Source organism: Pezoporus wallicus, unplaced genomic scaffold (genome assembly GCF_028554395.1).
Source record: "Pezoporus wallicus isolate ANWC-B61680 ecotype Strahan unplaced genomic scaffold, APGP_CSIRO_Pwel_v1 contig_8673, whole genome shotgun sequence".
Lineage (NCBI taxonomy): Eukaryota > Metazoa > Chordata > Aves > Psittaciformes > Psittacidae > Pezoporus > Pezoporus wallicus.
This window is the reverse complement of record NW_026637196.1, coordinates 2190740-2203250: the sequence shown is the minus strand read 5'-3', so window position 1 is coordinate 2203250 and position 12511 is coordinate 2190740. Positions and strand designations below refer to the sequence as shown.

Below are 12511 nucleotides of genomic sequence, written 5' to 3'. Positions count from 1 at the left end.
CCTAAAAATACTGCAAAAAATACAGCAGCAAATACCGTGCTTGCAGTGCTATCACCACTAAGCGATCCCACTACAGCACGCTGCTACACTCACAGGGTCAGTTATCGCGGGCATGGCTGCACACAACAGCACAGTAGCGAGCAGAACCTGCGGGCACCAGAGATGCAAAGAGCCTGCCAGCCCTGCTGTGGCTGCATGCACCTCAACACCGGGAAGCAAAGCTACATGCTGACTTTAATGTGTTATTAGGGACAGGAAGGTCGGAGCTGCTACTAAAGACGGAGCCGAATCCCATCACCCTCCCACCGCCATCTTGACAAGGGCGACCCCTTCCCCTGAGGGAGAGACGCGGGGCAGCAGCGCAGGCGCAGTGCGCGGCGGGGCAGGCACGTGACGCGGGTCAGCTGAGCGCGGGCGGAAGTGGCGGGTGCGGGCCTGTGGTGCCGGTGTCCGCCATGGCGTCCATTCTGGACGAGTACGAGGACTCGCTGTACCGCTCCGCCGCCGTGCAGCACAGCCGCGCCAGCGTGGGCATCCCGCACTCCGGTAGGTGGGGAGCGGGGCGTGTCAGGCGGTGCGGGGTGCTGCCGGGTGCCGGTGTAAGGCAGAGCAGTCAGCTCCGGCTTGGGTTTGCGTCGCTTCTCGGGTGGAATGTTTTGGTGCAGGGGACGCTCGAGCCCATAGCACCCTGGGGTGCATCGGGAGGAGTGTGGCAGTGGGTTGAGGGACGTGATCGTCCCCCTCTGCTCACCCCTAATGAGGCCACATCTGGAGCACTGGCTCCAGTGCTGGGCTCCTCAGTACAAGGGGCTGCTGGAGGGGGTCCAGTGGAGGCCACGAGGATGATCAGGGGTCTGGAGCATCCCTGTAATGAGGAGGGGCTGCAGGAGCCGGGCCTGTTTAATCTGGAGAAGACTGAGATGAGATCTCATCGATGCAGATTAGTATCTCAAAGGCGGGTGCCACGAGGATGGTGCCAGACTCTTTTCAGGGATGCACAGCACTGGATGAGGAGCAATGGCCATAAACTAAACCACAAGGAGTTTCACCTCAACATGAGGAAGAACTTCTTTACATTGAGGGTGGCAGAGCACTGGAGCAGGCTGCCCAGGTGGGTTGTGGAGTCTCTCTGGAGACATTCAAAACCAGCCTGTGTAATCTGCTGTAGGTGACCCTGCCTTGACAGAGGGTTGGACTAGGTGATCTTCAGAGGTCCCTTCCAACTCCAATGATTCTGTAATGCAGGTCATCTTAGCAAAACTGAGATGCTGGTTATCTGTGGGATGGCTTTATAAGGCCATAGGCCCTGTGGTGTGTAGAGATGTGTGTAGGAAATGTGTATGTGAAGTGCCTTCGTAGTCACAAGTTATAACCACACCTCAGCGCTATTCAGTTCAGGACTTGTGGTAGTTGAGATCAGCTCTTGACTGTTTCTTCCCCTCTGAGGAACCCAGCTGTTACAGTATTCTGGCTGTGTGCACAGCTGTACCTGCATGGGGTTAGTTTCCAAACCCAGGGGCAGTTTACCAAAGGCTTAGTTGTTCGAGTGGTTGGGTTAGTGGCAAGGTTACTGCTGAAGAAGGTTACCAAGAAAGCAATCTGTATCACTGTTAAGCTTTTCTAACAGGTCTGTGAAGCTTTGGTACACAGTACTGTCCAGGGAGGTGTGCAATCAATCTAAAGTAACGGTGTGATGACCAGTTAGTTGTTTCTTTCATGCGAGAGAAAGCAAACAGATGGCGAGTATCTCCTATGATAAATTCAAGGTTTGTTAGGTTCAGTAACTGTTCCCTGTTTGATGTCACGTCACAATGGTTTTTTGAGTGCTTGGAATCGGATGGGCATATTCCTTCAAGTTTTTTCCTTACACAGTGTTGCTGGCTGTTAACCTTTGGGGAAACTAGGTTGTGATTCTATATAGGTGTTAAGAATTGATGGATTCTGTTATACTATGTATATTATTGAGTGCAAATACAAAGACAGAATTACTCATTACATGAGTCTAGGTACTGAAATAGGTATGTCCCCTCTGTTTGTTTTAACATGCATAGTTATTTTGTTGTGTAATTTTAGATAAAGATTAAGTGTCCTGAATAAGTGTTGTGCAAAACAGTGCTGGGACAAGCTGTGTTACATAAGATAAATTTTCAAGGACTCAGCTTTTCTTGAGGGCTGCAACCCTGTCTCCAGTCATGACAGTTACAGTTGAGAAATCTGCCTGTTTGCTGACAATTGATGTTGGCAAAGGAAGTTTGGGAAACTGCTGAATCGCAAAGGTACGTCCTCATCAGGGTTTTAGTTGTCCTTAAATCAGACCTGGTAATTTTGCATGAAACTTGGGCTGGTAGAAGTTGTGGGCAATCTGAAGTTGACCTTGGGAAAAGATGCAACAAATAGCTAACTTCCTGAAAGCAATCCTTGAGGTTAGGTTGGAAGTTTTGGAAGTTAAAACTTACTTCTCTATTTCAGTTAATGACCTTGTTAATGTTTTAGTCCCTGTGCTTGTTAAACTGCAGGTGCTGTTTCTCAAGTTGTGGATAACCAAGCAGTGACCCTGTTGCCAACCTAAAGTATTGCTGCATTGTCTTCAAAGGCTGCAGTTCCAGAACAAAAAGACCTGTTTAGACCCACTAGGCTTGACTGAAGTTTGTGAGCTTAGATCTTTGAATGGTTTAAAAGCTCTATGGAAAAATGCAGATTTGCCCAGAAATCAGTAATGGGAAATGCTGCAGTAGAATCCCAGCCTGAACAGAAGGGGTCAGGATGAAGGAAGGCACTGTTTGAAAGGAATGCATGTTGTAAAATAGACATCTCCTTTGTATACAGGACTGGAAGTTAAAGAAGTTAATCTTTCTCCTGCTACAGACACTAGTTAAAATCCTCATGTTAGTGGTGATGATTCTACACTAACAGCAATTAGCAATAGTTGTAATGGATACAGCCCTAAAGAGTCAAGAATGCTGGAATCCAATCTACTGGCTTGAACTATGGCTGAATTACAAAAAAAATCAACCCAAAATCCAACAAACACAAACTCTCCCACTCCAGCTCTAAACCCCTACCTGTGTATAGATACTATTTGTTCCCTTTCCTTCCTGTGTCTCAGTCAGCCTTGTTTTGCTTAGTGGCAATCTGAAAAAACAGTTCAGGATTGCCTGAGTGGCTGTGACTTGCTGACCCGTTGGTATGTGAGTTTTTCCTATCAGGGTAATCCCTCCTTTTTCTATATATATAAATGTGTTTATATTTATTACTTATCTGTTGAGATGACATGATGTGAATCTGTAGCTTGGGAGCTTGGTCCTCAAGTTTTGAAGCACAGTTCATACCAGCAAATTTAAACTGTGGCATTGCAGCTCCCTAATCTGAAATTAAGAACATCTGCTTTGCTTCACTGGAAATAAAGGAATGCACATCTGCATAAGTGGGAAATGTTTAAGATGTGGTTCAATGTTGGAGAAGAAAACATACGTGCAGAGCAAAAGGCTGCCTACTCAGATTGTGGTTGCTTTGTCTGTTCCTGTATGTGCATTTTTCCTCTAGAACAAGAATCCTTTAAAGATCCTGCAGCTGGTCTAGTGGTGAGGTGGAGTCAAGGAGAAGGCATTGGTGGAATAGGCAATTGAAGGATTCGTAATGTTAGTAGGCTGCTTTCCACTGCTACACTGGCTTTTTCAACAGCAACAGGGCTGAAATTAGAGATTTTCAGGATAACGTGCGGGAGGTTATAGGCATTGAGTGTGCTTTGAAGTGGTGCTGTTAGTCCCAGGCTAGTGTCAGGCCTACGCTCTTTAGAATGGAAGTAGTCTGTTGCCTCTGAAATACAATTCCAGATTTCTTTTTTTTTTCTGTAAGTTTACATCTTCCTAGTTAGCTGCTTTGGCTATGAATGGCCTTAACTTAGTATACCTCTTTTTGGGTTTTAATCTTCCTGTTCAGGCTAACTGCTGCATGGATCTGCTTGCTTTAGGTATCAGTTCATTGCATGTGGGTAGTAGTATACCAGTCTGTCTTGCTTTTAAGCTTGAGGTAGTGCGGTCAGACTGATCTTCTGCTGTTTTCTTTGTCAGAGGCTTATGTAAGACTGTGCATATGGGAAATTCAGTCCCTGGGAAAACTTGTCTCATGGGACAGATACGGGTGAAACTTTGTGATAAGATCTGTTTGTGGAGGCACACATGTTCCAGGATTTTGCTAATGAGTGTCATCACTTGGGTCTGGTTTTATATGAATGCTGCCTTATTTTGCAGTTCACTGGCATATCTGAGCTGTTTTGTAGGGTTTTTTTTGCTTCCTCATAGGAAGACCATAAAGAGTGCTGTTCTCATTTAGGAATAGAATGGCACAGTCTCTGCAAGTCTTATGGTTTTGGATGTTGAGGTTTACTCATCTTCAATGAAAACTAAATCTGTCATGCTGATTCTCTGTGCTGCCACATGGTGTTACAGCCCTACTTGCCTTTCAGTTTGTTAACTGCTTGCCTGTGGCTGGGCTTTTGTCTTTGCTGTAGCCAGAGGTATGAGTTTGAACTGCATCTTGTGCTTTGCCCATTTGCACTGAAGATCACAGAGGGTTTTAAAAGCATAGACTTCTAAGCTTTATTTATTCATGTATTAATATATTTCTACAGAAGTATGTCACTTCCCTCAAGTCAGACCTTACTTCTCCATTCTTTGCCTTACCCGCTTTCATAAATAATCCCTCAATACGCGTTCCTATGGATGTCACATTTCCCAAGCTGACTGGGACTAGACTGACTAGCTGAATACTTACCTGGTCACATGAGCTAACTTGCTCTGGTTGTACACTCCCATTTTCAGTTCATTGATTTGTCAGGTTTGCTTGGTTGGGCTTAAAATGCAACATGTGTCCTATAAGGTCGCTGTGTCTTACCCAACTTCAACCCTTAACTCTGGGTAATGCCCCTTAACTGAGCATTACTTAGAATTCAGGCCTGTTTTTTTTTTAAAGGATTTGAGGATTAGCTTAGTCTGGCTCCATCTGGGGATTTGCCATGAAACAGTAAACCAGTCTGAATGGGTTTTGGATCAGGAAGCAATTTAAGCCAAGACTAAAGCATTGATTCAGCAGTCACCAGGTCTTGGTTATTGCTTTGGCTCTAACAAGTAGTTCACATGCCTTCCATCTGGAAAGCTGCAATTAGGATAGTGTTATGGTTGGTAAAACAGGGTTATGGCAAAAGCATCATTGTGACCTCCAGCTGTGTTCCCTGCAGCAAATAATCCAATAAACTTTTCTCTGTGATGAAGTCTGCTATGTGGATACAAAAAAACCTCAACATGGCTTTCAAAATAGCTTTAGTTTGTGAATGATGGATGTCAAGTATGATAGCTTGTTCAATCCCAACATGGAATAAGACAGAAATATGTTTCAATTAAGACCATAATGGTCTCATGGGTAGCTTGTGTGGGAGTGTCGAACCAGAGCCTTCTTTGTGTCTTCTCTGATACCAGCCATTCTTTCCTGTCTTGAGCAAATAAAATGTCAACCAAGGAAAACAAATGACTTTGTGATTCTGCTCTCATTTTCAGCTTTTTATGCAGTTTATGTGACAGTTTTGTGGCTTCCCCTGGAATTCTGTGTGCTTTCAAATTAATGTTAGTGACAATTTTGCAGTTCTGTGACAAGGCAGTAAAATGTATTGCTCCTTTTCATTACAGTTATACATACCCATGACAAGGCAGTAAAGTGTATTACTCCTTTTCATTCCTGTTATACATACCCGTGTAAGTGCTGCTCTCTGTGTTCATGCTCCCTTTTTAGTATAACCCAGAGCAGGCGATGATCCTTCTAGTTTTTTTTAGGTTAGAATTTGATGTAGTGTGGGGTTGTGGTTGTGGGGTTTTGGTCTTGTTTTGGTTTTAAGAGTTTGTGTTCTTTCTCCAGGATATGTGAATGCACGTCTGGAGAAGGAAACACCAATATTTAACAAGCAAAGGATTGATTTTGCTCCTCCAGAGAAAATTAACAGCTTAGTGGTCTCCTCTAACCAGCTGTGTATGAGCCTTGGCAAAGACACCCTTCTCAGGTAACGCTGCCAGAGACCTGCAGTTATTGCTTATTTTCTCTTGCCCCTTTCTTTCTCTTGTCTTTTTTCCCTGAAGTTGTTAACTTACAAACTGGATAAAAAGCCAAGGTGGAAACCCAAGATGGAGAACAGTAAGCAATTACGCCTACATGAACTGTTGTTGGAAACATGCTTTCATGGTTTCTGTTTGCAGGATTGATCTTGGGAAGCCAGATGAACCTAATCAGGTGGAGCTGGGACGCAAAGATGAAGCCAAAGTCTACAAGATGTTTTTGGACCACACAGGTAAGGCAACGGACTATGATGTTTACAGACAGTGGTTGGCAGAAGATGCAACTGAATGTGCATAACAAGAGCTGGCAAAAGAGTTCTCTTTCTGTTCTGTAAATAAGGAGAAGAGGTGGTTCTTCTATGGGCAGGACTCCATTGCCCAGGGGCTCTGCCTGCTGATTTGCCCTTGTGCTATTAGGAAAACACACTGGCTTGTGTGTATGTTGTTGCTTTGGACCTCTTTGAAATGAACACATGCAATTAGTTCTGAGTGAGGCTGTTAAAAACAATTAAAGGAAATCTTTGCAGTCACCCTGGGCTGTATCGGACTGTATAAGACTTAGAAAGGACTGTAAAACATCTGCAGCTCACTGTAGCCTTGCCTGATTGTAAAAAACAAACCAGAGGTTTGGAAAGGGGTGCTTGTATCTGCCACCAGCTGCCAGGGATAGGAGAGAACTCTGGGAACTGTTTATCCTTAGAACACTTACTGAAACAGAAGAATATGTTCTCGCTGGAGCATCTGGGGCTAGTAATTTAAGTTTTCCACTCATGGACTACCATCCTGATCCAGCATGGAAATCCCCCACATTCTAAGGAATGTTTGGGAAAGTCTTGGATTAAGTATGTTGATACCAGAGCTTATCAAATGTGAGGATTAGAAGCCTCAGGAATTTGGCTTGCTTCAGCATAGTCTTAATTTGTTCTCTCCTTCTCTTTCCCATACCCCTCTCCTGTTGGCAGGCTCCCATCTCCTGATTGCTCTGAACACCAGTGAATGCCTTTACCTGAACAGAAGTGTTCAGAAAGTGCGAGCACTCTCCCGCTGGAAAGGCCACTTGATTGAAAGTGTGGGCTGGAACAAATTCCTTGGTACAGAGACCAACACGGGGCCTATCCTGGTGGGGACAGCCCAGGGGCAGATCTATGAGGCTGAAATCTCTGTCAGTGAGGGAAGCCTCTTCAGTACTAATCCCGACCAGTACTTCCGACAGGTCTACACTCTGGAGGAGGAATCAGGACCTGCCCCAGTCTGCTGCTTGGAGATTGAACGAGGAATAGAAGGGAAATTTTTTATTATAGCCACCACTCAAAAGAGACTTTTCCAGTTTGTTGGCAAAGTGCCTGAAGGGACAGAGCAGCAAGGCTTCAGCTCCATATTTGCTTTGCATGCTGACCATTTGCCAAGCTTCCGGGAGTTTCCGGCCAGCTTTGGTTTCAGTGAGATAGCCTTTTACACCCCAAAACTGCGCTCCAACCCACGCTCCTTTGCCTGGATGATGGGAAATGGTGTTTTGTACGGTACACTGGATTATAGCCGTCCCGATTCAATTTTGAGTGATGAACGGGTCTGGGTTTATCCTTCTGATATTGACATAACTGTGAACAAACCGATATCCATTGTACTTACCCAGTTCCACTTCTTGTTGCTGCTGCCTGATCGAGTGAAGGCTGTGTGCACTCTGAATGGGCAGGTTGTTTTTCAAGATATGTTCCTGGAGAAGTTTGGTTTTTTGACACGCATGATCAAAGATCCCACAGTCCAGCAGATCTGGATCCACACTGAGAAAGTGGTGTTCCGCTACCATGTCCAGCGGGAATCTAGAGATGTGTGGAAGATGTATATGAATATGAACAAATTTGATTTAGCCAAAGAGTATTGTAAAGATCGTCCAGAGTGCCTAGATATTGTGCTGGCAAAAGAAGCAGAGCACTGCTTCCAAAACAAGAGGTATCTAGATAGTGCCAAGTGTTATGCGCTGACCCAGAGCTACTTTGAGGAAATTGCCCTTAAGTTCATTGAAGCCAAGCAAGAAGAGGCCCTGATGGAGTTTCTGATTAAGAAGCTGAGTAATCTGAAGCCTTCTGAGAAGACACAGACCACTCTGCTGACCACGTGGTTAACAGAGCTGTACCTGAACTGGTTAGGTGTACTGGAAGGAGATCCCTCACAGCGAAATCTCTACCTGGATACACGGGAGAAGTTTCGCACATTCCTGAGCAGTCCTAAAAACAAAGACTGTTTGTTTAATAACCGGGCATCTATTTATGAGCTGTTGGCAAGCCATGGGGACACAGAGCACATGGTCTACTTTGCAGTCATCATGCAGGACTATGAGCGTGTAGTAGCTCACCACTGCCAGCATGATGAGTACGATGAGGCTCTAAATGTGCTGTCCAGGCACAGAGACGAGAAACTGTTCTACAAGTTCTCTCCAGTCCTCATCCAGCATATTCCCAAGAAGGTAGTTGATGCTTGGATTTCTATGGGCTCTAGATTGGATGCTAGGAACCTCATTCCAGCCCTTGTTAACTATAGCCAGAGTGCCAGCACCCAGCAGATCAATGAAGCCATTAGATATATGGAATTCTGTGTCTATCAGTTGGAGGAAACTCAGCAAGCCATTCACAACTACCTGTTGTCTCTTTATGCTTTGTGTCGGCCGGATTCGCTGCTATCATACCTGGAGCAAGCAGGAACCAACCCAAACAGGATCCACTATGACTTGAAGTATGCATTGCGCCTGTGTGCAGAGCATGGGCACCACCATGCATGTGTCCATATTTACAAAGTGATGGAATTATATGAGGAGGCTGTGGATCTTGCCTTACAGGTACGTGTGTCTGTGCATGCATGCCATGACATGTAGGAAAGTTATCTTGACCAGCTGAGCATTTGAGAGGAACTGAACAGATTTCATCAGTACAGGAGCTGTGCAGCTAAGTAGGAAGAAAGACCTGTCTCTGTTAATGTGCTTCTTGCTTTCATGGTTGTTTTAAGTAGACAGCTGGCTGTGACAAGCCATAATTGAAGGTAGAGGCATGGAAAGTACAAGGGGGAGTACTGTCTGCCTTAAGCTTGGTCTCTAACATCAAATACTTCTAACATATCTGCATTTATGCAATACTTGTATAGCTACTGTTCAGGATTCTAATTAATTCCTATTCCTACATGATGATAACTATCACAGAAGAATGCCTTTGTCAGCTTAGTCTGACCTTCAAGGAGCCATTGGATCTTTTTCATTGGCATTGCGATGTCTCTGCTGCAGTGTGTGGCCAGCACAGATACTATGACATGGATTTGCCCTTACTGTAGTGCTAGGCTTTGTGGTTGTCTGCTGGTTAGCAAGAAAATCTTCAAGGAGACTGCTGGTGGAGAGGAGAGGTGTTTGACATGTAAACAAGGAGCAGGCCAGTAGTGCAGCCCTAGGCAATGAGATAGCAATAAAAGTTATCTATTAATGCCTCCTATGATGGACAGCAGGCTTTGAAGTTGAGTGGTGGATAAACTAAGAGGGAAGCTTACCTCAATTTCCTTGTCTGTCCAACTTCTAGGTGGATGTTGATCTTGCGAAGTCCTGTGCAGATCTCCCTGAAGATGATGAGGAACTCCGGAAGAAGCTCTGGTTAAAGATTGCTCGCCATGTTGTTCAGGAAGAGAAGGATGTCAAGAAGGCAATGGCCTGCCTCTCCAGCTGTGCCCTGCTGAAGATTGAAGATGTCTTGCCATTCTTTCCAGACTTTGTCACCATTGACCATTTCAAGGAGGCAATCTGTAACTCTCTGGAGGACTACAACAAGCACATTGAGGAGCTGAAAAGGGAGATGGAGGAAGCCACACAGAGTGCCAAGAGAATCCGAGAGGACATCCAGGAAATGAGAAATAAGTATGGCTCTGTGGAGCCTCAGGAAAAATGTGCTGCTTGTGACTTCCCACTTCTAAACCGCCCTTTTTACCTTTTCCTGTGTGGCCACATGTTTCACTATGACTGTCTCCTCCAAGCGGTGTTCCCAAACCTTCCTGCCTATAAACAGGCAAAACTTGAAGATCTTCAGAAGAAGCTGGCAGCTACCAGTCAGCCTTCCAAGAGTCACCATCGTCCCAAGGACACAGATACCATTAGCTTGGGGAAGGGGCAGCAGAGCCGGGAACAGATCAAAGCTGACATTGATGATATTGTGGCAGCTGAATGTGTGTACTGTGGGGAGCTGATGATCCGGTCAATTGACAAGCCTTTTATTGATCCCCAGAAGTATGAAGAGGAGATGCAGAGCTGGCTGTAGTTTTCCAAGCCTGCAACTGTTAGTACACAAGAGCAGTTTTGTTCACAACTTGTGAAGCTTCTGTGGTGAGAATATAATCTCCAGAAGCAGGAACACAGTGGCAACTGTTGAACTCTTAATAAAAGAGTAGTGGGGTCACTATGGTGAGCTAGTCTTGAAACATGTGGAGAAATAGCTATGGCTGTCTAAGAACTTGAACAATAGTTAAGAGTTAATCTACTGGAATATATTTAGCAGATGTTTCCTGCTTGCAGTTCTTCTGAGGTTCTCAGTGTGAAGCTAATGGAGTGCCTTGTTGTCCAGAAGGAATTGGGAACAACCTATGATTTATCTTCCCTGTTGTGTGGTATTTGTTTTGGTGAAGACAAGCTTGAAGGAAAAGGTAGTGAACACTAAGCAGTGTAGGGTTCATTCATCATCCAAAGCTAGAATTGCCTTCTGTTTCCTTTTTGCTGAGAGTCTATAACCACATACATGGAAAGGACATGAAAGGACAAATGCTCTTGCATTTATATTTTGTATTTGTGTAGCATGATGTTTACATGTTTCTACACAATGTAATACAAGAATGTGTGTAATTCTCAAGCAGGAGTGTCTCATAATACACATTTGTCTGAAATTTAAGGTGTCTAATTCTCTTTCCCACAAGCTATATGGACAAGACCATACATTTCAGTTTTCTCTAGCTACTGTTTCTGGCAATATTTTGTAGCCTGTTCACCCCTTCCTCACTATCTGAATCCTATTTCTAATACAGCTGTCTTTGTATAGTGGGTCTTGGTTTTGTCTTTGCCCAACCCAAAATTTATATATACAGTAGTCAGGTTTCAGCTGGTAGATATTCTGCAAGCAGGAACACAACCTGTTTGTATTGTCCTGTTGTCATCCACCACAAGCTGCACTTGAGCACTAGACAGGAGATCCAGTCATAGGTTCCCTGAAGGGTAGACTACAGAAAAGTTCTGTTGGTGTGAAATTTGCTATTTGAAACCAGAACCTAGTGACTAGGCAGTCTTGCCTTCCTGACAGTATTTGATACTTTCTGGAGGTGGCAGCAGGTCACTTGTAGGTCTATTGCTCCGACTTGGGAAATTTTTCCCAGAAGGTGGAGATCACTGCATTGTGGGTGAGGGAACAAACCATCGTATTCAATTGACTTAGCAAGGATTCCTTGGTTTAGTTTTGAAGAAACTAAAGTTTTAATGAAATTCTGCTGTTTGAGGCTGAATCCCAAATGTAGTGATTGGCAGAAGGATGGAATCATCTAAATTAAAAATGATGATTCTTGTAATTAAGGCAACAGAAAATACTTTCTCCTGCAAAACTTCTTCAGTTCTTTCACATGAATGCATGTGCTTGAATACCTCCCTGCCTGCTAGTCATGCTCTTTGTGGCATTGTAGAAGTGTGTCTTCACACCATTGAAAGGGATTATAAATTGGTTTCCTCAAGGAGCTGACCTAAGAATGTTGGTAACTGTACAGCAGTCCAGGAGAACATCCGTGCTTTTGTTGGGAACTTCAGCCTGGAATGAATGGATCTTATCTGTATAAAACTACATGAGTAATAAAAGCCAGAGCTGACAGTAGGAATACCTGAGGTTTTGAGACCCTCTTTTCATTGTTGGAGCCATGGGATAGGCAGTCTCATTGCCACCTGGTAGTGTTTGTTGCTGCTTTATCAAACCACTGTTTCAAGTGTTCAGAAACCACACATGCTGTAGTTTTGTTTGGCTCTGGATAGCCTTTTGCTTTGAGTAAGTCAGTGGGTCTGCCAGAAGAATTTGTGATGAAAACTGAATGTGATGTCTTTTGAAGTTCAGCATTAAACCTGTTGTAACTGGCTGCTCCTGATTCATCATCTTTTCATGTAAGCAGTGTGATGCTTAAAGTTGTATATGTCATTCTAAAGCAACAGTAGCCCCTTACCTAAACCAGTTTCTGAGCAAAGGCAAGTGGCCATTTTTCTGCCCTTTAGCAGAAACGTGAGTAGCAGCTCATTCTGATGGAGTCATTTCAAGTTCTTTTCCTTCAGATGTTCTTAATACTTGTTCCACCTCTTTTGGGTTTTTACAGGATGCTTTCTTCGTATATTGGTATATATATAGGTATGTTAGAATTATTCC

General features: G+C 44.2%; 1 protein-coding gene across 1 annotated transcript; it reads left to right on the top strand.

Annotated features, from left to right (window-relative positions):
- The first annotated feature begins 390 nt into the window (after positions 1 to 390).
- On the top strand, positions 391 to 12230 carry VPS18 (VPS18 core subunit of CORVET and HOPS complexes). Its single transcript, XM_057404000.1, has 5 exons — positions 391 to 546; positions 5908 to 6049; positions 6243 to 6334; positions 7064 to 8934; positions 9659 to 12230. The coding sequence occupies exons 1-5, from the start codon at positions 456 to 458 to the stop codon at positions 10385 to 10387; spliced, it is 2925 nt and encodes a 974-aa protein (XP_057259983.1). The 5' UTR covers positions 391 to 455; the 3' UTR covers positions 10388 to 12230.
- Positions 12231 to 12511: the final 281 nt, after the last annotated feature.